Source organism: Anticarsia gemmatalis, chromosome 1 (genome assembly GCF_050436995.1).
Source record: "Anticarsia gemmatalis isolate Benzon Research Colony breed Stoneville strain chromosome 1, ilAntGemm2 primary, whole genome shotgun sequence".
Taxonomy (NCBI): domain Eukaryota; kingdom Metazoa; phylum Arthropoda; class Insecta; order Lepidoptera; family Erebidae; genus Anticarsia; species Anticarsia gemmatalis.
In genome coordinates, this window is record NC_134745.1 from 953,446 (window position 1) to 981,332 (window position 27,887).

The following is a 27,887-nucleotide window of genomic DNA, read 5'->3' on the forward strand; positions in this document are numbered from 1 at the left end:
GCTGGACGCAGACTGACCGGTGCGCGCGAAACACGATCGGTTCAAAAAAAAAAACAACAGTTCCTTTGTTTTTTTTACAGTCTAGTGCATGATTGTTACGGCACTCATTGAATGAGAATACAATAATTATTAATTACCAAAAAAAAGCTATGTGGTGAAGTTAATGTGCTTTAAATTAGCTTAGAAAAGGAACGGAAAAGTGAAAAGTAAGTTTATTTTTTTAATAAAATGCGAATGTTAATAATTTTTGTTCACCCCTTCCGTTTATAGACTTTCTTTCCATGAAAAAAATATATCCACGTATTGTCCAAAAGAATATCCATATTAGAAAATTATGTGTTCACAATTTCATAAAATTACTATAATTGTAACATATTAAGGGAAAATTTTCATGTGATACAATGTGCGTACATTCTAAAATTGGAAATTACATACTTATGTAGCGTGTGCATAAGTCTAGGACTTTTTCTTTTAAACCTGTATACCAAGGGCAAAAGGACCACCTTTCTGCTTACAAATTATTCAGAATTCATAGATCTATAACAATGCACAAACGACTTGTAAAATGCTTCATTAAAATTCAAGCATGCAAATCAATTACATGTATCAACTTACTCTAATTTTCCGACTCAATTTGCTAAATAGTAGATATACACAATATAGTAGGATATAATGTCGAACAAACTAAGGTACAAATTACAAAACGTGATTACTATAATTACCAATATGAGGAAATAATCAAATAATACGAAAGCTTAAAAGAAAAATATGAGTAGGTAGAAATAAATTTTATGGAATGTTGAATCTTCTCAAATGACATCGGAAAATTTTCAACCCACCATGACAACACAGTCCACATGTTATATTTTTTTACATAATGACCATGGTAGTAAGTATGTAGGTAGTTATGTTCTTGGTCCTACGAAGGTCGAGGTTTTTTATGTCATTTATTCAATAATTATTTGTTTCAAACTCGTTATAGTAACGTTATATGGCGTGTTATGTATTTAAATTAGATTATTTAAGGGCCGATATTAGAATTGGGCCTCCATTCATTGTTAAAATTCAACTTTGTCACCCTTTGATAGCAATAACTGTAAGTACACATATTTAAATAACTACCTGTTTTACTAGCCGTAGAAATCTTAAAGAACGCTAAATTTTTCGTCGAATTTGTCGTTAGAAAAGTGGAAATTTTAAGGCACCTATGCTATATCCAAATGTATATTGTACTTTTTTTGGAAATACTTTGCCCGCTAGTTCTTACTTTCGTAATGCGTCCGCAATACTTAGTTATCGACAGAAGGGAATATTGCTCGTGGAAACGAAATTTGGTACAATTTTGATGGTGTTTGTTTATGACCTTTCTCTATTCTATTATGAGACAAAATAGGCAATATATAATGAGCATGCGTTATATTCTGCTACCATAGTTCGACCGACATTATACAACTGTGAACTGATAGACTTGTGATAATCAACAAACGATTTTTTAAAGAATATTGCTTTCGACTTAGCTATTTCCAGTTCTTTAAAATACTCCCACATACCATTAAATCTAGCTATCACTCACATCCACGCCCTAGTTTTTTATTAGAAGTTAAGATAAAATTTAACTCCAGTCCAATTAACTCTGTCTTATGTAAAAAAATATATTTAATTTTCTCAAATCGTCATATGAAAAGAGTTTAAAACCGTCGCATAAAGATCGTGCTCATTAGTGTTTTTCTTACCTTAGGCTCACACATTTTTCACTTTTTACTAAAATACATTAAGGCTTTAAGTAAATGACTGCGTGTACTAGTATGAAGAGATTTTCCAGTAGTTTCAGTAAAGCTAAAGCTTTTAGATAATTTTGATATGTCATATGGGGTCGTTACACCATATGAGATATCAAAACTTTTAAACTTGCATTTGCATGTTTACTAGGTATCTAAAATATTCTCTAGATAGTAAATAGCAATACCAGAGTTTCTTTGGACAGTATCTGATGGTTGGTACAGCGTGGTTTTAATCGGTAAGAATCCGACGAAGATAACTAGACCCTCAACCCCAAGATAGTTGGGAATATTATGGAAGATTCTCCCCTCGGAAAAAAAATCTATCTAAAATTTTACGGAAGTCAACGAGTTTAACCTTTTATTGCTTGACGCTCACGTGCATAGTTACTTTTAAAATAAACTTTGGTTTAAACTATTTTTCGCTTTTTGCATAAAAACGCTTGTTTAATACTGCGCGATTGTTTTAGGAATAGGTGTTTTTGTAGTAAAAAAGACGTTACCACTCTCCCTTTCAGTAATTTGAAGTTCCAATGTCATAACATCAGCTTCAGATAGAGATCAAAATAATTATTGTTTTTACGTCCTGTAAGGTTTCCGCACTGTAACAAGGAACTTTTATAAAAAATACCAGTCCATCAGTCCGTCACTTTACCTGCGTCATACAAATCATAGAACAGTTCCTAGTTTTTGAACCGAAATGAGTGCTATTTACATAAACACAAAAACCAAAACTTCTATCAAACGTTCTGACTTCAGGTAAATTATATTAAAGACTTTGTAAAATGTGACTTTCTATTCAAGAAAGTTACATTTTCTTTTAGTATTATTATTAGAAATTAACTTACTTTCCAGTAAAAAATTTAATGCCTATGCAAAAAAAAGAAGACAGAATGAATGAAAGAAGGTATTCATTAAATTTTACATTACATCGCGGATTAAACATTTCCCTAGGGAAGATTCAATTAGGTACCTGCATATTGTTGTTAAGTATTTGTATTGTGTAGGTCTTTTTGAAAAAATATTATAAATTTTGAATGGGTGATTTTACGGTTTTAGTAATTTAATCTTTGAATAGACGGGAGGATAGACGACAATCTCGCAATGAACGACTTTCATTATACCCGTGATACTATTGAAAACGGTCTAATTTTACAGTCCCGAGCCCTATGGAACGGCAAGATTATGACAAAAGAAGGCATTTTTCGTACTGAATACACATAGTTACTTAGGGAAAATGTCTCGTAAAATAATATTATTACAAGAATATATTTGCACGTTTAGTATTCAATTCTCAAAAAAAAACATCCAAAACAGAATCATAAAACAAGTAATTAAAAAATCAAAATTCACTCAACAAGTTTATTTTTAAACGTGGCTATGTCACAAAAATCTATAAATAACTTGGAGCGTATGTAAATGTATTCATTTCCTAGTGTAAGATTACATTAGAATGAATTATTTAATTAAAACAGCATCACTGGACGTACACGTAGATCATATAATTATAATTATTAGCTAGTAACTCTTTCGTCATACGATGTATTACTATTCAATGAATACGTTTAACTTCAATATTAAGTTTTCATTATTTATTTCCGGTTTTTCGGAATGTCATTTACTCTCATAAGTATCAAATCGACTGCAGCTATTTATAGTATCGTAAAAGTGAACTTAACTGTAGATACGATTAAAGTGAAAAACTTGATAAATTTTGTTATGAAAAATACGGCAATAAAACTCGTCATTTTGCATATTTCTTCATGATATTTTTATGACATATAAAACAACATATTTTACGTAAATTGTACATAGTCGTATTATGTTACTTAACGTTAATGCCATGCAATGAGAGTTGAAAGACATTTTTTATTTTTATTTTAAACTTATTACTGTCCTACTGCTGGGCAAGGATCTCCTCCCGAACGAGGGATTAGGCTTAAAAACGCAATTGTAAAAACGTAGAGCTGAATGAAAAAAAATAGAAAGTTTAAGCTTTAATATATTATCCACACATCATAACCTATTTTAAACTGATGAAATATTTCAGAAAGTTAACATGAATCTTAAACCAAGCCTTCACAGATTACAATTTATACGGATTCCTAAGCAACTTAGCAAGATAATAAGCTCATGCGCATACATTTAGAAGTCTACGAACTTTGCTAATCAGTTGTTAAGCTTATCGGCCCGGAAAGAGGGGCGATAAGCAGTTGTAAGGTATCACCATTGATATAGACTTTAGTACCGTAACGTACAATGTAATGCACTTGAATACTAAACTGTACTAAGTAATATTTAGTACTTAAGGACTCCCTAAGTTCACCTCGACGATACCTTGAAAAGAGGTTAGGTGTGTAGAACACGTAACCGGCGGTCTTGTATGACAAGATGTGCCTATTGATGTGAATAAGGGAAGTTTGTAAGGATCGTACCAAATGGCGTTCTTCGGTCTCTGCCTATCCCTATAGGAAAAAATGCGATATTGTGAATGTATTATCCTTAACATAAGTTTGTATAAGGGAGAAGTGAAAGAACTGCTTTACATAATATGATCAATTGATTTTGACCCCGAAACTGTGACTTAATGAAAAAGATAAAGAATGCCCCAAACATCTCTCGTTTTCAAAACGAAATTATGACGAATTCTCTGATATCTCTGATTCATTGTCTAACAAGCATTTTTCTTGCTTGAAATAGATTCTTCTAGTTAAAAAACTGATGGTTAATGATAATAACAAACAATTAAGGTTTAAGGTAATTGAACTAATTACTTTCACGACTGATATTCGTGATCATCATACTTCGTAATTACAAGTTTTTATATCACGTAGGATAATTTGCAAAATGATATTCTCTCTCATTTAATAAGTTTTAAGAAAATTGTGTTGGGTAAAGGTAATGATATCACCCTATCAGATTGAGAGTTTTGCTAGTAGTGTTATATGCTCTCTTAAAGAGTAAATACGATGATTATTTGAGACAGAGAGACATCTAGAAATATAACAGTATTATCCCATAATTGCATAATTTCCATGAATCATGCGAAATTATGTATCATTGTGTAATATCAGTAATGAGATTTTTAATAGGCGACAGCATGGATGTTCTAATCGTTATTTAATGACTTAAATAAAAAGTAGGAACAAACACAAAATATAACATTAGTTATAAAAGTGACGGTCTCTGTGTAACACTTAAATTCAGTGAAAAGAAAATTAGTAAGTAGAGATTTTTTTGTAGATGAAGTTTGAAGTGTAGAAATATTTTTACGTAGGTGCTAGGTTTTAAAGTGATGTGATAATATTCAAACGATACGGAATTTTATTATTTTTAATACGTCGAATACTTACGAATTCAAAACGTTTTCAACTTATGTAAACAATAGTGAAAGAAAACATCGTGATAAAGCATTAAGTGTCAAATTGGACTTTAAACTACCATACAAACATATTTAATTCACCATTCAAGGTTCTATGCCACAGCGGACCAATAAAATATTACATTTCTTTCTAGATACTTATTTGATTAAGTATATTATCTTTCATCAATAGCAGTCGAGAAAATGTATAGCAATATTTTTACCAGGGATGAATACGGAAACCAATTAATCTAAATAAATAACGAAAGCTCCATAGATTCGATATTTTTCCTCAAACGAAAGAGAAACCCATACCGTATAATAAAATTAGTAATACATACATAGTTCGTGAAACGAATAAACAAATATTTAGTGAATCTGTGAGCTCACAGTGCGACTACCTGCCGAAGCACGTGAGTGCATTCGCTATCTTTTTGGTCATTTTGTATGATACCTACATTATTATGTATTTGACCCTCCTTTTTCTTGGCGACAAATATTATCCTCTATTTTGTTACTAAAAATTAATTATTTTTTAGTAACAAAATAGCCGTTCTTCCTTCCACGTACCTATATACGTACATAGTTATTTAAAAAATAATCAAGACAAAATTGCGATTTTTTGCCTGTCTTGAAAGCAATACTTGGCTTAGTATACAATAATGCTGGGGCTACATTAGCGGGCTATGGCGAATATTCGTGTTAACGCGATGAATGTGGCCGGGTTCATCGTGTCATCGCGTAGTATTCGGGCGAAGACGATGTAGTATCGAGGAGCTGTCGGTAAACTGGCGCGAATCAAAGGGATTTGTCGCGCCAATATTCGCTTAGGTGGCTACATCTACGTCAATTCAGTGTCATCCAGACTTTGAAGCGAGACGGACGTGCATTTAATTTTTAAAAATAATGGAAAGCCACTATTTCCTCCATTTTTAATTTACCGCTCACGTCTCCGCACAACAAACTGAACAGCACAAGGCACGATGCATCGCGTCAACTCGACACGAATCTTCGCCCGTTAATGTAGACAAGAACATCGCCCATACCCGAACACGATGTTTTTGTCGCGCCAACACCATACGAATCTTCGCTCGCTAATGTAGCCCCAGCATAAACGTACCTACTAAGTACTTTTGCTTTTCGTAGTACATAACTACATATTTGTCTGGTCTACGCCCACCATAACAACCGAGAACATTTTCATTTCTCCTAGGTTATAAAACCAGTGCCTTTCATTTCTTTACTTACTTCATATTCGAAAGCCTGTTAAGGCTAAGGATACTCTAGCTAGACAATAGAATGAGTATAATACATACATGGCACTACGAAAATCAAATCCACTCGCGTTTAGCCGTTTACAATGTTATTCCCATGTAATAAAGCCTATAGAAAAAGCCTTCAACTATCAAATTTCTAATACAATATTTGTTCCACCAGGTAAACATGCAGGCCGGAGCATCATCAAGCACAGAGCGCACTCCGCTCGTACAGCCGACCTACGTGTTCGAGTCCAGCCTCACGCGACGATACCAGAAGCGTCTCCATCACATGCAATGTGCCATATGTGTGTTTATTATGTAAGTATATCCATAAATTGCTAATGCCCGTTTTCCGAGGCACATTTGGCGGTAGTTTATCTATTTTAACTGTTTTTTATATGAGTTTAAACGATAAACTACCGCTAAATGTAACTCAGAAACCGAGGGTTAGCCATTTTACTTTACCTATCATAGATACTCGTACGTACATAAATTCTAGCCTTTTTCCATAGAGGTACGGTCCCTAAAAACTTGGGTTGCTTCATTCACATCCATACATATTGTCATACAGAAATTACTTGTCTTTATCTATCGGTGTGGTAAAATTCAATTGTGAAGCGAGAAAATCTTGACACGAAATGGTCGTGTGAGCTGTTTTTTAAAGTCTCTGTAACTCGAAGAATGCTCAAGGTTTTCTGGTACCTACTGTTGTAAACAGGTGGCAGCCTACTGCTTCTTTAGGTACTTTCAAATTAGGCTACCTTAATATTTAAGTGCTTAAAGTGCTCTTTTAAAACTTTTCTCATAAACATCTACTTTCTTCGTAACTTCGAACTCTACAAAGACCCTTTTATAAATGGCTACCAAAATATGTAAAGTTTGCTACACACAATATATTCAGTTCTGCATTAATCGCATCAAAACCGGATATGTGAAGATTCATGTTCGGTAAAAATGCCCTGAATGTTTTAACTAAATTGTAAAGATCGGGCCCGGAAGACCTATCCGATCGGCACAAGCCGAACAAGTGCTCGAATTGCTTCAAGTCAGTTTTATTGTACCTACTACCTACGATAAATTTATACTGCCGAATCGAATATCTGTATAGCAAGTCGTTTCACGAATTCAATAAATGTTATGCTTGGAAATAATAAACCTTTTTAAATGCTAAAATATACACTAACCGCTAACTAAGTCCTGACCTACGTAATCCACGAACGACAAAGTCTTCATGTTAATGCTAATTAGGGTTGATGACGTCTTAACTGAATATTATTATTAACTATTACGTAGGAGGATATCGACATGGACATTTGAATATCACGTAAATTCCTTAGCACACCCTCGCACAAGTCTTAATAAGAGCATCAGAAGCTTATAAATATATGTAAATTGAAATCGTAACTAACTAAAGCAGACGGCTATCAACAACTACAATAGCTCTAATAGTAAATACTGGGGGATATCCTAACGCCAAGTGTCTTCAGGTGGAAGCCTATAGGCATGTTACCTTACAACATACAAATCAGCTACTCTTTATGAAATGTCAGAAACACATTTTAGTTAGAAATGTGGTGTAGTGACGTCATAGTTTTGTATTTTCGGTGGTATCAAATGAGTGCTTAATAAAATGTTTTAGTCGGTAAAAATTACAATTTCATCCTTATTTCCGAAAAATATTACATGACCTGAGCATTTGAAACCTCTTACTAATTTGTAATTATTGTTCGTTCACCCAATAAACTACGCAATTAGTGATATTAAAACCTAAAGAAACTTAAGGATAGGTTTTAGGAAAATCTTGCAAGATCAGATACAGATATATTGCAGGTGACGAAAAGAACAGTTTTACATTAGCCAATCTCAAAGTCTCTTGTATTCGCTGCAGATTAAATGCAAACACTGCACTTATTTATCGATCGTGAGAACAATTTAAATAATTTTAATATTCGTCTGAAAAACTTTATAATCGATTGGTTGGAGGAAAATAACTTTATATAATAAAATTTTATTATATCCTAACAGATTATCAGGTGTGTAGGAGATATAGTTTTTACACTTCCGAAATATCCAGTTAATTCTCAAATGGCAGTCTAGATGAAAAGGTGGTACTTACACGTGCACTCTAAAATATCAAAAATATATGCAACGTAGTCAAAACTGGTATATAATTATAGGTTGATGACCAATTACGAACTATTATTGAAAGGTTGTCTCAAAGACAAATTGAAATACTAACGAAATAGATAGACTTTGAACAGACGATGGAAATATGTAGACATAATATTCTTTTCATAAATTTTGTAGAATAACTGATCTTTATGATATTTATTTAAAAATGATATTCAGAATACGTAATCGTTGGTTTACAAAGAAGCGACTATAACATAACATAATTTGATCCATATAGTCCTATTAGCTACCTGTTTATAGATGTATGTTTGTTACTTTATCACATCAAAACTATATAAAATTGGGCACACAGTTAGTTTCATGATGAAATACGATAGTTTGATCACCTATTAGAACATCAAAACATTTAGCCGCGCAGACGAAATCGCGGGCAGTATCAATTAAAATAGTAATTATACTAATTGAGTTCATATTGTCCACAGAGCAATCCTAGTAGTAGCTCTCCTAGTCACAATATCCTACAACCTGAGCTCGGACATCAATGGAGACGACAGTGGATCAGCAGACATTACCCCCACGATGCCCACGGCTATCAACCTCACTCTGCTGCAGCTCTCACCCTGGCAGCGGTCTCCAGGCAATCTGGACCTGAAAGCCATGCCACCGACCTTAATGCCTTTGATGGATAATCAGTGGCCTTTGAAAGGTAAGTTGAGATTAATATAATAATGCAAGTCTGAAATGCGATTGAAAATAACATACCTAATACCTTATTTGCTTACTCGAATTGCATCGACCGTGGTCCGTGGTCATGGGCTAGCGGTGACGGTTACCAGTCAGCCTTTAATTTTCAGTAGCATTTAAGATCCCTTGCATTATTATAATAATGTGTACAAATCGTGAGAGTTTAAGAACATTAAGTTGAAATTGCTAAGTGATTTTCTTACTATGACATATTGCAAGGATTGTCGAGAGTTTCGGTTGGAGTTACGTTCAAGTTGTTTTCCAAAGTTGTATAAATAAGAGTATAGAAGCTCTAAGCCCAACAATGACTCAAAAATAGTGCATATTAAATGCATACGGATCGGGAAAGTTTAATTTATCAGATTTTTGTTCGTTTGCTATTTTAGTAAATGCACTATGTTTTCGAGAAAATAAAATAGGAGATTTCATTTCCTAGAAGACCAAAAAAGATAAAATTCTATTTTGGATACCAATTTACTCATAAAAAAGCACTTAATCTATTATCTACAGTCAATCATGATGCTTATAAATTGTCTGCAAATTAGCATGTGGCACATGTTGCAAATATACAGCTACAGCTGATCTCGCATGGCTCATCTCGATATACCTACTATTGCAATACAATAAACTAGTTTTGTTGTCGTGATCGTACACGGGACTTATCAATGTCCTCTACAGTCACGTGACGTTTCATCTGCCGATTTGGTGCTTAGCTCACAACTGGAATACTTACGGCTGATTTCAAAAGTTTTGTATAGCCAAAGTGTTTCAACTTGGGTGGTAAAGAACATAATTTATTTCCGAGCAATCATAATTATAAGGCAAAGAAAATGTTATACCTCTACGGTATCAAAGAACGAACGTCATAATTTTCTTGCATTTAGTTTCTGAATCAAGTATTGCGATTCTCTACTGATACTGCAAAAATTGTACCTTCTGCGCTGGAGTTGAGAATCAGATTTTCAGACAAAATAGGTATGGATATTTTGATTTGACTGAAAGTCTATCAGAAAAAAATAGAAACAATTCAATTCCTGTTTTCGACTTCTCATTAAAGTAGATTCCATCGTTGCTGAACCGATAGTAACCTTTGTACAGCCAACCTTACAAACTATCAAAATAACAACAGCAAATTATACAAAATACCCTTCAATACTTCCTACCTGGATTTATAGTGTTTATGAGTTTGACGTCATGCATACACATTGACGTCAGAACATCGTGCATGATATTAATTAATCATATCTAGTACTAATAAATGTTAATTCAAATTAACTGTAATATGAGATTGTCCTCCAAACGGTGATTTAACGTGTGTGAAGATTGCAAGGAGATCAAAGGCAGCTTCAACCATGTTATACAGTGGACATCTCTTTCTTCCTATTTAAACTATTTATTAGTTGAACATAGGAGTGTTCCTTGATTTGATAGATTTAGTTAATGTAGTACATAGCCTAATAAATGGTTATAGATCTTCTACTCCATTTACAAAGATCTCATGGCAGAATTCACTCTGTAAAACACCTAATGTAGCCAGATCTAGAGTAAAGGATATCCCGATTCCTAAAGTTCAGATTAAATACCAACACCAAGCTAGGATACCAAGGACGCCTGAACTCGCACCTCAATGGACCATCAAAACCGCCTTTTTTGTCAAAATGCATCTAAAAGAAAGATAATGTCTATAAATAAAAAATCTGGTTTTTGATGAATGAAGGTCAACATTTGAATAACATATTATGACATAATAATAGACATTGCTGATGCTAGGCAAAAAATATTGAATTTTGAATTAATAACGGCACTTTAAACGTATTCAAAAACTATTAGTATCTGTTGCGCTTGCGTTTGTTATGGCCCTGTGGTAGACCCTTGACGAACTCCCATCCTAAGGACCTGCAAGATAAAGATTTACATGCTTATTATTAAAAAATGTATATGATTTTAATGTGTTATAATAATTATTCATAATGTCCATAAATAAATCAAACAATATTTTAAATAAATAAATGTCAGACATATCGTCACTGTAGGACTTTCCTAGATTGGCATAAAAGACTGCCTTGGACGCACCTAGCAAAACATATAATAAGTTTTTAAAAATACTGATTTAAATAAATTACTTATAGCAAACAGCTGGCAAGTTTTAGGAAGCTTAATAACCATTTCATTTAAAATCTTAGGGGCCAGTTTCGTGACTTGGATTTGCGTAATTGTCTAATAATCTAAAGCAGATGTATGATTAAAAAAGACAATATTCTTCTTGCTAAGTTAACCGATACTTATTCGGGAGTGGGATTACTGGCCATTTACATCATAAACGAAAATTATAGGGTGGAAAAGCAGTATTGTCAAAGTGTCAACTAGAAATGCCTACAAACTGAATTTCATTAGATACAAAACCGTTTCCTACCTACTATCAAATAATTTCATGCATATTTAATTTTATCCTGTTTTTGAAAACTTGACGTAAATCGATACTGAATAGATTGTGATTGATATCTTAAATATTCATAACTTCTAGATGATTCTATGGGTATAATTTCGCGGATTTTAATCACTTATTACGACAGAGTGACACGTGTAAAACTACTGATGTTTTTCAACAACGGCCTTCGTAATAATTGTATACTTTATGTACCTATATCATATATAATAGTATAATAAGATGACTCGAACAAAATTAGGGCAAAAACTTGATCGTTTAGGCAGCGTTTCTAAAGCTAAGGTCTGCGGACCACCGGGGGTCAGTGACTCTATGTATGGGGTTGCCGTGCTCACTATTACGGACTACTATTTGTTTCATTAAATGCCAGCTAGTTTCGTAATACTTACGCTTACTTTACCAATATTCACATGAGTTCAAATAACTAATAGCATTTTTAATAAAAAAAAGTACTACTCCAAATTAAATTATATTTTCCTGTGTTATTTAAGGGGTCCTTGAAATCGAGTTGGATCATTTATATATTTGGGTCCGCGACTTTAAAGGTTAAGTAGCGCTGGTTTATGGTGTCAAAGGTATCAATTGTCACATAAAACCACATATTTAAGGGCGTAAAAATAACTGTCTGACAGTTATTGAATTGTTTTGAAGTTTCCTACTGAATTAACATAAGAAATAAAAAATAATTATATCATTGGACAACTCACGCACGGTCGTTTGATTCCAAACTAAGCAGTAGTTTACTATGCTAACCAAATAACTGATAAACATACTTATATTCTTCTAAATACAGACATAAAACAGACTTAGAACGAATAAAGTTGTGTTAATAAGATAATTTGTTATAAAACCATTTAATAAATAAGATTTATGATAGTAAAGGTCGTTTAAAATTCACAATGTCATTTGATCGAATGCCGCTTGCACCGCACGGCATGCGCAGACGCAATTGAATACGTAATTAACGCATACAAATTAAAATGCCTAGAAATCGCAGAAATATGTAAAAATGCCAAACTTACGATTTATTGATTTTCCTAGTATGAAGTTTAGATTTACGTTATAACAAAAGTGTGTTAGGAAGTGTTGGTAGCAACTAGCAACTCTTTACAAACATCAATATTATACCTACCTAATAGAAATATTGTTAAAACCATTTAGCGATTAAAAAATGTGGCCAAAGAGTTTCTTGCTAGCTCTTCTCATTGGCCCTACCTTCCGAACTTGTGGTAAATTGACTCTCTGTATCATTGACTATCATAAGTGTCGGCATTTGACCTAAATTAACAAATGATTTGATTTTGAAGTTATAAGACTAGGAGCTATTGAATACGGCAGTATGATTCAATAGTACAAAAATATGTGTTACCCTTTCCAAGGTTAAATATTAAATTATGGGCCGAATATTTGCACGTGTTATAGGTATTATAACGAGATTAATTATAATAAAAAATAGAAAAAGTTATGAATAAGTACAGCTATCACGTTGTGTTCACTATTTATAAATAGGTATTATTAACTTTTTATTATACTGGTGTGAATAGACAACCATATATGGTGCGATAGTTAAGACGATTTCCATGATATTTGTTTACGGTTATTCGTAGTGTGGTTCCCTAACCGGAACTAAACTATTTCACAAGACTTACGATACTTATGATAAACACAAGCCCAGACAAGAATAACCGGTTTTGATGATAAAAAACTCCTTACAAACGCCTACAAATTTTCTTTAAAGGAAATAGATTCTTGTTCTTGCAGCTTTGCTTCTATTATCACTGTTCTCATAATCCTTCTCTTATTTGTAGACCATGAACCAGAAGGATGGGCAACAGATCCACCAACCAAAGAAGACCTAGCGCTTGCCGTCAAAGATGGGAAGGCAGCTCTCAAAGAACTCATGAGGGTGGAAAGCCTGAGGAAGCCGTTAGCAAAGGACAACCCGGCAGTGAGAGCACAGCGGGCCTCGGCTACTGGACCTGATGTGAAACCCATGGCTAATGCTGCGTATGCTGTGGAAATGGCCACCAGATCACTCATTAATGGGTAAGTTTGAGAAAAAAATACTGTTTAGTGTTATTGATTGCTTCTGTGATCCAAGCGGTAGTGTATGCGACTCCTGATGACTGAGGTTTCGGGCTTGATCACTGTTCAGAAGAAGAGCCTTTGGGTTTTCTAACTTATTTTGGAATACTGAAGAGTTGTAGAGTTTGATAACTTCCCCGGTCCCCATATCACATGGGACAACGACTAACTAAACAAACGGTTTAATGTGTGGTTCATTTTTCGAATTTATTTAGTGCTTTACGGAACTGTATTCCTAAACAATTTAAATGTTAACTGGTTAAAATTAATTACGGTAGTTAAAAATCAAGTTAATTTATTATCAAGCTGTCAGCTATAAAATGTTGTATTATTTTTTAGGTTTGTTAGGGGTCAACCAGTAATGGTACATGGTATTATAAATAACATATTAAGCTAGGTCAGTAAACTTTACTGACTAGACTAGTTAAAAAATAACCAAGCATTATGTATTAATAACAGCTTTTTTATGTCATACTAGTTTTTTCATCTTTATATTCGGAATGAAAAGAAATAGAATAATGTAGGTAGGTAGGGTTATTTCAGACACTCCTCTTTCAGAAACAAATGGTTTTTTTGGACATAAAAAAAACGATTTTACAGCCTAATTTCACGGCTTGCAGTTAAGTGTCGGGTAACCTACCCAGTAGAAAAAGTGATAGAAAAAAAAGTCAATATTTCACCAGGTAAGTTATCCAATACTTACCGGTAGTGAAACCGGGCAACATTAAGACTCATTGTCAACTTATTTTAATACAATTCAAAAAGCTTACCTAATATGAAATTGAATTCATACAGTTTCATTTCATATTCATACATTTATTATCTATCTAGCAGGTAGGCTATCCGACACTTATTCATAAACTTTAAAAAGGTCCGTAAAATAATTTCACTATAGCCAAGACATTGTAGATTACTAAGTACAATAGGAGCATAGATTAGGTCAGAGCTCTATTTATTAGGCTCAGTCTGTCTTCCTGTCGTTCAGATCTCCTCAATTGATGACTGACTAATACTACATACAATAACTGCACTTGATTGAACACTAGCTGACTCGCGCAACTACGCTTGCGGCACATAAGAGAGAATGGGTCAAATTTTTTCCCGTTTTGGTAATTTTTTTACTGGAACTCTTCTCCTTTAGGTCGTAGCGTGATGATATATAGCCTATAGCCTTCCTCGATAAATGAGCTATCTAACACTGAAACCATTTTTCAAATCGAACCTGTAGTTCCTGATTAGCGCATTCATACAAACAAACAATCAAACAAACTCTTCAGCTTTATAATATTAGTCTAGATATAAGAACATACTTTGTTGCATTAAATGTATTAACAAACTAGCGGACTGGACCGACTTCGTCCGGGAACATTTTTATGCCGTTTATTCTATTCCTGTGGGAATTGTGATCCCATCGATCCCACACAAATCTTGTCCTGAAATATATTAAGTATTTCGGCACCGTGGATTATTTTCTTTTGATACAGAAGTGTAAGCAAAGGCCCAAACTCAAACAGCGGTGCATGCAGAGCTTTTTAACGATTTCAAAGACCTAGGCTGTGTCTGAGAAAATCGCCTGGAATCTGGATCATAGAACTAACATTCCGCATCAACCTGCACTATGCCAGCTATACTCCATTACAACCCTAGTGTGTATTTCTCATGGGCTTTGTAATACCATTCGCCTGCTACTAGGTCACTTCCGCAAAATATTTAGGTAATCATAGGATGGAGATAGAAATGCATCCTTAATATACCCAAAAGATTTTGCTAAAAGTAAGAGTTGCAAGATTTTGAAAGTCCTGGTTTTTAAGTAAATAAAAGATCAATTTAAATTATTTCAGCAAAAAAAAAATATTACCGAATAATGTTAATCAGATAGTTAATATAAAACTTTAACTGTTAATTGATACAGCAATTTGACCGTCTTCCTTTAAAATATGAAAATTATACAAAAATCTAGTTTAGAAAACGCATAATTTTACCGTAAATATTGGAAATATTTGTAATATGACGTATTTAGTTAAATTTAAATTGTGTAAGGAAGGCAGATAAGAACTAAACTGCCAGGATAGTGACGCAAAACTATTGAAAACTACACGTAATTTGCGTCACAGTGCATATTTAAATAACTTGAACTAGTACTAATTATTTAATTCTCTCTTTCATTTGCATATAAACTTTACCTACTTTATTTCCTGAAGATGTTTGATTAATGCCTTCATTTTCCACATCAATTATATTATTAGTCTTTTGTCACGTTTTCATAAAATGTCAAGACTTTCAACTTCTTTTTAAATGGAGTATAGTAGTTTATTCCTTATTCATATTGACCGAGAGCAGAAGAAGACTTTGGGACACGAACTGCTATACAGTTGCGGATTAAGGAACTAGTTTAATGAACTTTCCTTCTTCGATGGCTACCTTAGTTGTGTTGTAGAGCTCGATTTATCAGCTAGCCAAGAGCTACCGGGTTTTTCTTATCTTTAAGGGACAATCTACCATCGTAACCTGAAGTCTGGTAGCATACCTAGTATATGGCAATAGAATCGTTTACTTTTAGGACAAAACGTAGGTGTAGTCAATACACATCTACAATCTATCCAACGTCTTCGAATATTATCATTTTCGTTACAAATATATCCTTATCTAGGTCAATTACTTAATCTATCCCACAGTAGACCACATCCCTAACACAATTTGACTCAAACCGCATACTTTCAATTTCATTAGTCCAAGTATCGTGTGTTATAAGAATTGGGACACGCGGATACTGCCCAAAGTAACTGGACACCGGTTATAAAACCACGTAATACAATATTGTCGTTGGTTTGGCTTCGCGACACCTCACTGGACACAGTGGTATACGCTTAAATACTTATTAGTAATACCTATTTGTTTAATTAGTTTACTTGTTGATGATTCAGGGCGTTCAGGATTACAGGTCAATGACTTGAATACCTTATAGATATCGGTCTCAAGTGTGTTGCTATTTTACCTGTTTACTACCAGTCGTAAATATTACTAAAGATAGAAACTTTTTTGTCGGCAATATCTAAAAAGTAGACAATTGTTTGACCACCAAACCTGCCAGCAAGTAATGGAGACACATCACATCTAAAGCATGAATCAGGCAATATAAATATGGACCCATTGTTAATACTTAGAAAATCGAATTCATCTAATTTTAAATTATAATTTCTTTATGGATTATTTTCGAAACTGTTAAGAAAAACTGTTAGTTTAACAAGTACTAAATGATGGTAGGTTTCAAGTATTTGGAAGGTGTCATATCCTCATACCCACAACATATGTCTAAGAAACAATATATTATTAGATAATGTTTTGTAGAAAACTCATACCAACGTTAATAATAAAAGAGCTACCAGCATTAAAACAACTCACGCTTCAGTGCAGTGGGAAGATATCGGCTTCCATATGCAATATTGTCCGAGTATCTAGATTACATCAGACGATAACATAATAAATGAAGCCAATAACATAAATAACATGACGAAAACACTTTATTGATGACGACCGAGGAAGTAGGTATTTGTTTACACGTGTAAAGTCATAGGGAGGACTTCGGAGGGCTCTCGAACATTCCTCCTCTAGAAATAAATATTGAATTCCTGTTATGAAGGGGCATGGACAATTGATAAAGGGATACATACAAATTAGGGAGTGGAGGAAATAATATCATTATAGAACATTTGTCGTAACCTTAACTACAGGATAAATAAACATCAGTTCTTTGAAGAAGATATTTGCACTTTGATCCAAAAAGACTTGTAAAAGAGCCGTTCAAGTCGCTTTTAACCAAATACTTAATTTCTCTGATTCCTTACCGAGTGAAAATAAGATTAGTATACAATATGATACAGACTAAGTCAGAGGCCTTAATGAACGATAATGATTATTCGTTGAAATTTCGTTTTTTTTCTAATCAAAATTCTTTTAGTTACAAATGTGGACTATGGTACAAGAATGTGCTTGTTAAGCGTGCGATAACGCCTACTCCGTCTCAAAATAGAATAGGAAAAGGTCAAAATCAAACATCTTCAACATTTGACAAAGTTATTTCCCACGAACCACTTAGTAGGCTTATTATGTTAAAATAAGCTTGCTTATCTGATTCTTAAGAATCTGATAACAATCATTAAACTTGTTTTCGTTTTCAATCTCGAAGTAAAATTACATCTCTACTATACTCACCTATAATTTTTTTATTATAATGCAACGAGTCAGTTAGCCCGTGACCACGGTCGATGCAATTCGATCGAAACGTCGGGTAAACAAATAAAGTATCCTAACCTTTATTTTCAATCGCGTTTAAGACCCGTTGCATTATAATATTATGTGTACAAGTCGCGAGAGTAAAACGTTAATTATAATTTTTCTTTTATTCCAGTACGGTTTTGCCTCAGCGCACAGGTGGTATAGGACAGGGTCCCCGGCTAAACGGTTCGTTCCCAGAGCCCAGCTACTGCCTGGAGAGTACGACGCCTTGTGAACTGTCCCGGTATCGAACCGTAGACGGAACTTGTAACAACCTCGCTAATCCGTTAAGATGGGGAGTCTCGAAGACACCGTTCAGACGAGTGTTGCCGGCTGAATATGGTGATGGTAAGTAGTTATCACAATTTATATTACTGTACCACTGAAAGATTGATCTAGACTAGAGTAATCAGTACATGAAACCGACATGCTAACCAAGTTGGGATGTATTTTTCAATTAACTCTCAATCATGTAATATTTTCTAAAGAAGTGTTTTATTTTATTGTGACAACCAGGGTACTTATTTATTATTTCTAATTCTACTACTTTCATAACCTGAATGGATCTTGTTTAAGTTTTATGCAACTGCTAGATGTTTTTTGTAATTTTTCGCTAAAACGTTAATTGTAAATCTTCTTTCAGGCATCAGTTCCCCTCGTCGCGGCGTGAACGGAGCTCCGCTGCCGAGCGCCCGTGACGTGAGCGTGACGGTGCACAGGCCGAGCTACGCGCACGACTCGCAGTTCACCGTCATGCTCGCCGTATGGGGACAGTTCGTCGATCATGACATTACTGCCACTGCACTTAATAAAGGTACGATAGAATGTGTTCTATGGCAACAATGTTTTTGGATAAGAAGACTAGGTACTTTTAATAGCTTTGTTTCAGTGCGAAATAACATTATATGAAAAATGTTTCCAATAAGGTTGAAAAAGGACAGTTAAATTTGATTTCTGTCGGCAATTCTATAGTTAATAAATTATTTTGGCGCCTTACATCAGCCGCAATTTCTTTAGCTATTTGCGGCTTATTACAAGGCGCTTCATCAAATAATGACCTATTTATCTACGACCGGTCTGGATCTAGCATGGCATCAATAAGTGAAATATGGAGACCACACACAGACAAACTGACACTTTAAATCAGTCGAGGCTTCTCAAGATAAAATACATTTTGAGATATGCTACTTGAGTGTTATATGAATCTTGTATAATAATCTCCTTATATTATACTCTCAATACTTATCTTTCTTCTCCCTCTAACCTATAACATTTTTCTACCAGGTGCGAACGGCACAGCGCTATCCTGCTGCGATCCGTCTCAGCCGCCTCACCCGGAGTGCTTCCCCGTAGAGCTGGATGTAGAAGACCCCTTCTATCAAGACTACAACATCACTTGTATGGAGTTCGTACGATCTGCTCCGGCTACCACTTGTCATTTTGGTAAGTACGATAAGATAATATTTTTTGGCTCTGTAGTACAGTTTTTTGGTATTTGATTCAATTTTATACTGCGATGCAGATGTGCAGGCTGCGACATTATTTAAGTTATACAAATAGTTGTTTCGGGTCTGGTTGTACTTTGAGACTGTTGTTTGTATTTTTGTAAAAGTCCCCGCGACACAAGAGCACACATAAGTGCGGGAGTTGACTTTTTAAATGAAAGAAGAGAAAAAAAAAAAAGGTTTTGAGGTGTCTGAAATTGTATTGTAGTCAATCACTGACACTTTATTAGCGAGGAAACTAAGCAAAAAGTTTTTGACCTGCGTCGAAACATGGGCAATGCAATTTAGTAACATTTTTATGTCTGTAAAGCTCTTTAATTTCCTCATCAAATGCCTCTTTTCCTCAGGTCCTCGTGAACAGCTGAACCAGGCGACAGCGTTCATCGACGGGTCCACAGTGTACGGGTTCGCGGAGTCTCGGCTGTCCATGCTGCGCTCCGCCAGCGCGGGACTACTGCGCATGCTGAAGATCGGCGCCCGGGAGCTGCTGCCGCCCTCCACTGACCCCAATGACAGCTGCAACACTGTCGAGATGAACGCTAAGGGACGATACTGCTTTGAATCAGGTGAGTTTTGAACAAAATGACTAACCATACCCTGGATTCGGGAAACCCTTGCCCAGCAGTGGGACAGTCATAAGTAGAAAAAAATGTCTGCTGATTGACTGACAGCAAAGAATATAGTAGAGAACATTGGCATTCATTAAATGTAAGTAATTTAAGACTGCCCTTTTTGATTGTAAACTTTAACCTAACCTAATGCGCATCGTTTCAAATCATTTTTGTGTTTCTATTTTTACGAATTGTCTCACCAGTGCCAACGCATCTTGCCTCAATTGGCGGTATACAATTAGAGGAATAATAAAGAAATAATACAGGATTCCAACTTCTCAACAAAAATTCTCAGATTCCAACGTTCTACTAATACCTAAAAAGAGTAAATAAATTCCGAATCCCTAAATTTTTTGTGTATTAAAAATATTATGCATAGCTTAGGTAAATATAATATCAAATATCTTACTTATCAAATATTTCTAGCGAAGAGATCGAGTTTGTTTCACGCGTTATTTCAAGCTAATTACTACCAGTAAGACCAATTTTCACGCGCGTGACATTCGCAGGTGACGACAGAGCGAATGAGAACCTACACTTGACGACGATGCACCTGATCTGGGCGCGCCAGCACAACCGGCTCGCCACGCTCCTGCGCAAGTACAACCCGCTGTGGGATGATGAGACTGTGTTCCAGGAGGCGCGCAAGATACTCGGCGCTCAGATGCAACACATCACCTACTCCGAGTTCTTGCCCAGTATACTCGGTAAGTGTTCTTACAGTTTATTACTAGCGGCCCCGACTTCGCACGGTTTGAAAAGTTATTATACAAAAAAATCTTTGTAATTTTCTTTCCGTTGTAAAGCCGATTCAAAATCCTTTACTTAGTTCTATAGATCTGAGTAGGGACACATAGGAGAAAGCGATTTTATTTTGTACTATGTAGTGTTTTACAAAACTGAAGGTCGGCATAGTTTCATTCTAAATCTAAGATACAAGAGTGTTAATATTTTTAAAAAGGGATGAATCCGGGATTTTCGTTTCATGAGCTTGAGATGCAGGCAAGATACCTGCAATTATTAAGTGGTTAGATTTATAACATGATAACCTTTATATTACGTGCCTAAGGTATTTCTCAATAGTTCACTTCACATTTGACCACAAGTTAGTAGTAGCTGAGCCACTACTAACTTCTATGTCCAAAGTCTATCAATAATAATATCTTAAGTATGTACTATTTTTTTTTCATTTGTCTCCAGGCTCGGACGTGATGTGGGCACTGAACCTGACACTAAAGAGTGACGGCTACTCAGACGTGTACAACCCCACAGTGGATCCTTCTGTAGCCAACCACTTCTCTGCTGCTGTGTTCAGATTCGCACATACACTGCTGCCGGTAAGTACAAACGAACTATTTGTTCTATTAAAAAATTACATTTAGTGTTACGTTTTTTAGAGGACACAATATTTTTATTTTTGATTCTACTCCCCTACACATTGAGAAACAAACTAGCGTCTTCTGAAAAGCGCAAGCTTAGGCTACCAAAATGTTACATTTCAAAGAACTAAAAGGAAATTATAACTTAAAGAAAATCTTTCAAATTCGTTAATACAATGTATTGGCTTCGTTCTCTTTGCTTCTTTCGAGAAATAATGCATCAATGAAAATAAAATAATTCAGTTTTAAGAATTTAAAATTTGATAAAGCATTTTACACCGTCGCTATATCAATATCTGCCTGAAAATGTAGAAAATAAAGTTCAATGTGATTGCCCATGTTAGTTGAAGAATCCTCATACAACATTAGTCGTTTGTTCCAGGGTTTGATCCACAGCACGAACCAGGCGACAGGTACAGTACAGTACGTACACTTACATCAGATGTTGTTCAACCCTTACGCGCTGTACTCGGCGGGGGGGTCGCAGAACGCCATGAAGTCAGCCATGGACACACTCGTACATGCTGTAGACCCACATGTCACTAGCGAGGTAAATATATACCTACACTAACTGACCCGCGCAACTTAACTTGCGCCACAGAGAGAATGGGTGTTTTTCACCGTTTTTGTGACATTTTTTTACTGATACTCTGCTCCTATTGGTCGTGATGATATATAGCCTATAGCCTTCCTCAATAAATAGGCTATCTAACAGTAAAATAATTCTTCAATTCGCACCAGTAGTTCCTGAGATTAGTGCATTCAAACAAACAAACTCTTCAGCTTTATAATATTAGTATAGATTACTTTTATTTTGGCTTTTGTTACTCTAATATCAGGATTATTGTAGCCTAAGGTGCAGGCAGCGGTGTCCATGAATACACACTTTTTTTTGTTATTTGCAACATCTCGCTTGTAATACCCGTAATCGTAGGCAAATATGTATGAAAAATACACCCAATTTGACCATTCATATTGTTGGTAATATAGTACGTAGCCCGGGCGAGCTAATTCCCTATACTAGGGACTTACTACACTGAAGTGCGTCCATTGAAAATAATTTAAGAAGAAAAGAAAACCTCTTTGCCAGGGAATAGAAACACAAATAATGGTAAACGCTATCATTTAGACCACTAATTCAGTCTTCACCATGTTCTTTTTACTAAAACTATTTAGTCACGTGCTCGATACACGTGCACGCATATACACGTGCACGTGTAAATTGCACGTATACTCTTTATTCCATCAGTCGTACAACCAGCCCTGTAGGTCAATGACTTGATAAACAAGCTAGACAGGGACACTGGGTCTTGTCGGTCACTGCCCCACACTAAAGGTGAAACAAGCACTAAGACAAAAACTGCAGGTTTTTTGTCTCCATTCGATAAATAATGCATTGGTATAGGTCGGGTCCGAAACCAGTTCTGCTTATTCTTAAAATCTAAATTAAGTTAGTTATTCATTTAGCTCCAATATTGACACTTATGATAGTCATTATTAAATCTACCACTTCCTCGGAAAGTATAGCTTTATGAAGTGGAAGTTAACTAAATCCACACAACTACTCGTACATACATAAATGTGAAAATTAATTGTTTGTCGTTCTTTTACTTGAAAACGGCTAAACCTAATATAAATAAACATCCAGAGGAAAGTCGATATTCTGAGAACTTAAAAGATACTTTGTGGGTGAGCACTATTCTATCGTGGGTAGAGCCACGAGGAAAACTTAGTAATCAAGTAAAATAGGCGTCATAATGAAATAAAGTAATTAAATACCTTTATTTTTATTTCTAGCTAAGCGACCATCTATTCGAGAACCCAGTAGTAGCAAACACATCATCAGTGAAGAAGCCAGGACCCTGCGGCCTGGACCTGGTGTCTCTGAACATCCAGCGAGGACGTGACCACGGCCTGCCTGCCTACCCCCTGTGGAGGGAGCACTGCGGACTCTCCCGGCCTAGGAACTTTAGCGACCTTAAGAATATCTTCGATGAATCTTCCTTCAGCAGAATATGCACTATTTACAGGTAACATACACTGATTTTTATAACACTTAAGGCATAGATTGCCATCGGGGGCAGTAACAGCCCGTAGTGGATGCTTTTTGTGATGTACTTACGTGTTCAGAGTCAAATAATAAATAGCACTAAAAATATAAAATTGGTATAACTATTACATATGTAGAGGCGGGAGCTAGGTTATTTTTTCCTTGTTAAGGGGGCGGTAGTACATAAAAGGTTGGTAGCGTATAATTTGAGGTCAGTTTTACGGATTATTAATAAGTGACGGGTAACCTACCTGAAAGATAAAGTGGCAAAATATATGTGAAAAATGCTATCAAAATTTCACCTGATAAGCCAGCCGATCCCAAGTCATAAGTGGTACCTAAAAACGAGACAAAAAATTGCATCTTCATAGAATCGTTAAAAAACTTGTACTAAAATTAAACGTTAAATGATCAGTAGTAGTAAACGGTAGAGACAGCTATAAATAATACTACGCGAATAAAGAAATAGGTACTACAACATTGAATGATAATTATACTATACAATCTATGACGACATTCATGACTAATCTACAAATATCAGCTCTACCTTCATTACTATAATGACTCTATTACAATGCGCCGTGAATGAATACCCGTACATACGCGTCGTGAATAAAAATTCAAAGCGGGGATTCCCCTGATAGCGCGCGCTGCTATTGGTCAACTTGATACTTTAATTTGAAAACTTTTCTTGCTATTATTTACTTGATTATAACAGAAATCATGACAAATCTATTAACTGATATAAAATTTATTACTATACTGATAGATTGGTACAAATTTTGCCTCGAAATTGTTTGCTGTTTTTGTGTAATTGCGTATTAAATGTTAAGTGCTGAATCGCGCTATCGAAGTTTTCTTTACAACTGTCTATATAAACAAGAGGCAGTGTTTTACTGTCGGTCTTCCCCTGGGTGTTTTCATCGACCGACCCGTACTCGCAGCCAGTCACGTGGATTGTGATCCTTACTGGCCTCGGACGCCACCAAGTGTTTCAGACTATAAACGTTATCATGTCAGTCTGTATACACGCTATAAATTCCTCCTCTTAGGGTATAGTTAGGCGTCTGAGGCGCTTTGAGGTCACTCTCTCAGAGAGGGCGGCTACAGCGAGTGCCGGGGGCTTCGTGCCAGCTGACGACGTCCAGGGCGCCCGCGTCACACCACGGGCGCGGGTGCCCCAGTCGCAGTGTTGGAAGGCGAAGATACCCAGGGGAGGGACCCGCTGATACAATTAGCGTTACCAAATGTATAATTCCCCCGTGTCAGGTAACTGGCACACCCTTTTGTCAGTTTTTGTCACGTAAACACGACAAAATGTTTAAAAATGTATCTATTTTGTCACAAATAGATCACGGACTTTGCCACTGCATCATTGAATACGGCTGTATAGAGCACAATCTATATAAAAGTCCTAAATGATCGCATGAACGGTCAATGAACGCTCACTAATATTGGGCCAATAACCTACCCACCCAACGACCTACTAAAGTACTAAGTTGCTGAGCATTATAAATATATGTACTTTGTACGAGAAATCTGATGTTCTTATTGGTAGAGCAAATTAACCCCTAAATAAAAATGTATAGCAAATTTGAGTAGAGCAAATGACTAGCTAGTAGCTTTTACTATCTTGACTTCTTATTCTCGAAAAAAAAAATATTTTTGTGTTATTTTTTTCACACCTATAGGTACTGCCTCGTTGTCGGGTAAGGGGCTCCCGCAAACCCCTCTATCGGTCTCTACCCTTAGCCATATCCTGCTGACCAACTAGATAGTTGTCCAAATCGTATCGCTAAAGTATTAGGCTTACCTCGACGTCATATCAATTATATTGAAAAAAAAATAGAATAATGTATTTTGTTTTATTAATGGACCACGCACAGTCAAAAACTACGGCGTAGAAAGATGAAATTTGGTATGAAGATTCATTAGGAACTGTAAAGGAGCACTAAGAGAGGATTTTTGAAAGTTCCATCCCGTAGGGCGTTAATTTTCACGCGGAAAAAGCCGCGGGCGGAAAACCAGTCATTTATAAAGGAATTACGTTTAAATATGAAACAATTTATTATTTCAGTTCTGTAGACGACATTGACTTGTACACGGGTGCGCTGGCCGAGGACCCTAAGGGCCGTCTGTTGGGCCCTACGCTGAGCTGTCTCATCGCTGACCAGTTCTTGAGGCTCAAGGTCGGAGACAGGTTCTGGTACGAGTCTTCAGACCCTACACTCTCGTTCACTCTAGGTAAGGAAGTTACTTTATATGCTTTTTACTTTCAATATGTATGTGTCAGAGCTGATTCAATTACAAGTCTTTTAGGTGTCTATGTAAATGTAGGTAGATAATACATGTTTGCTTTTCTGACTAGCTTATTAATACTTACAACCTAAGTAATATTTATTCTCGGATAACGTTTCCTATTGAGACAACCATCGAGTAATTATTTCGTGCTAGAAAAATCAACCGCTCTTACGTTTTTGAATGATCTTCTTTTGCAAAGTGATTTTAAATGTCAATTACTCGATACCTAAACAATACAACCCATTGTAGAAAATCAAGAAACTGATTACAAATCAAACCAAAATCGAATAATTTATTCATTTAAGTCAAATACTAACACTACCTGCTACGGGACCACTATTTCGGAATGTAGAGCCAATAAGAGGAGCTGGCAAAAGACTCCCACTCTTTGCCAAATAGTTTACAGGCTACGAGCTGTATTGTTTAGAAAAACAACACAGCCCATATAGGCTTATTGAAAATCTTAAATAAAGTTTTATCTCTAAACCATTCCACTTTTAATTACAGAGCAACTAACAGAAATCCGCAAGACTACTCTAGCGGGAGTGATATGTGCTAACGAGGACCTTCTAGACCAGGCCCAGCCCAGGGTCATGGAAGCCGTCAGCCCCACCAACCCCCTCGTGGACTGCAAGGAGCTTCCTCAACCGAGCTTCAAGCCGTGGTACGGCGGCGGCGCCAAGAAACGAACGAACTGAACAACTAGGTACCAAGTGTTACCGTAAATTATATATTGTACCAAATAATGTAGAAAATACATACCATACAATCTTTTAAAAATTATCCTTGCTTTTTGTTGAAGTCAGTAAAAATCACGTCGTATTTAAACGGGAGTAAGCAGTGACCGCAATACGCCATTTGCTACGCAACTTATTTTGCTTCAATCACATCCATACATCTTGTCATATAGGACCGCCGGATACCGATTGTATGTGTGTATGTATAATGTAGAAAAGTTTGAAAGATGATTTTTGGTAAATTATTAGTTGTATGTGTGAAAAAAAATGTAAATGTAGATTTATTCATAAGCGCAATACACACCTAAGTCGGCGACTTGCCGACCTATATCGGCGACATTGTGTCGGCAGGCCAGTTAACTAACTGAGCACTTGTGTACGTGGGCCTCCGACACACCGCCGTTGTGTCGGCGGGCTGTGTCGGCGACTTCGGTGCATATAGCGCTTTAGACCGAACGCATTAGCAACTGACATTATATTTCAGAACTTTTATGTATTGGATGTAGTCATTACTATACTTTTAGTACAAAAAACAGTCGGTCTAGATATAGAATTGGTACGTCGGTAGAATTATTTTGCAATAATAGGCAATAGGCATACTAACTTGTATCTATGCTATCAAATTTAACCAAATTATAGAAAAAAATAGTTTCTAAGTAGGAATTCTTGTAGCCATATTACGAGTAAAATCATTTATAATTTTTTTTTATGTATAGTTACGATATAATACTCAGAATCTTGCCAATATGTTATTATTACATCTAATCTAGTGAATAAGACCATTAGTAATAAGTATTATTAACTAACATAAAGTAAATTAATTAGAATAAGTCATATTATAAAAAGAACCCAAGTTAAAAAGATGCTAAATCAGTGAATAAAACCTTCAACTTAACTGTTCTTTTATATAGTTCTTTAAGTTGAGTTTAATTATAAATCGTAATCTATTATTTGTCTAGCTGTATATTTTAGTTAGATAAGAAATAATAACACTGAACAGAAACACCTAAAACCCAATATTTTTATTTATTGTGCAGTAATACAATGTTTCTTTAAGTTTTATAAGCATTATCTAAAAAAAACACCTTCATAACACATTTAACGCCTGTCAAAAATGTAAGAGCAAGTGGTGTAAAAATGTTAAAAAATATTTGCTCTGACATTTTTGTAAGTGTAACCTAGTGCTTCTATACGAATGTTATTCTTACCTTTTATGGCTGTTT

At 35.4% G+C, this 27,887-nt stretch overlaps 1 protein-coding gene across 2 annotated transcripts; it reads left to right on the top strand.

Annotated features, from left to right (window-relative positions):
* On the top strand, positions 1–27,882 carry cd (peroxidasin homolog cardinal). 2 transcript variants are annotated; one of them, XM_076134750.1, is made up of 14 exons: positions 1–206; positions 6,577–6,716; positions 9,014–9,237; positions 13,530–13,767; positions 18,215–18,429; positions 18,725–18,895; positions 19,366–19,524; positions 19,934–20,152; positions 20,707–20,904; positions 21,398–21,534; positions 21,959–22,126; positions 23,374–23,606; positions 25,704–25,870; positions 26,435–27,882. In XM_076134750.1, the coding sequence occupies exons 2-14, from the start codon at positions 6,583–6,585 to the stop codon at positions 26,623–26,625; spliced, it is 2,454 nt and encodes an 817-aa protein (XP_075990865.1). In that variant the 5' UTR covers positions 1–206; positions 6,577–6,582; the 3' UTR covers positions 26,626–27,882. The 2 variants fall into 2 exon arrangements, with proteins under 2 accessions (XP_075990865.1, XP_075990941.1); XM_076134826.1 differs by lacking the exon at positions 1–206 and adding an exon at positions 4,965–4,999.
* The last annotated feature ends 5 nt before the right edge of the window (positions 27,883–27,887 follow it).

What these genes read in the sequence shown, in the direction of transcription:
- cd (XM_076134750.1), top strand. Translation starts at nt 6,583, where the DNA reads ATGCAGGCCGGAGCATCATCAAGCACAGAGCGCACTCCGCTCGTACAG. An exon ending in ACGATACTGCTTTGAATCAG is followed by an intron (nt 20,153 to 20,706) that starts GTGAGTTTTGAA and finishes TGACATTCGCAG; the next exon opens with GTGACGACAGAGCGAATGAG. An exon ending in AGAATATGCACTATTTACAG is followed by an intron (nt 23,607 to 25,703) that starts GTAACATACACT and finishes TTATTATTTCAG; the next exon opens with TTCTGTAGACGACATTGACT.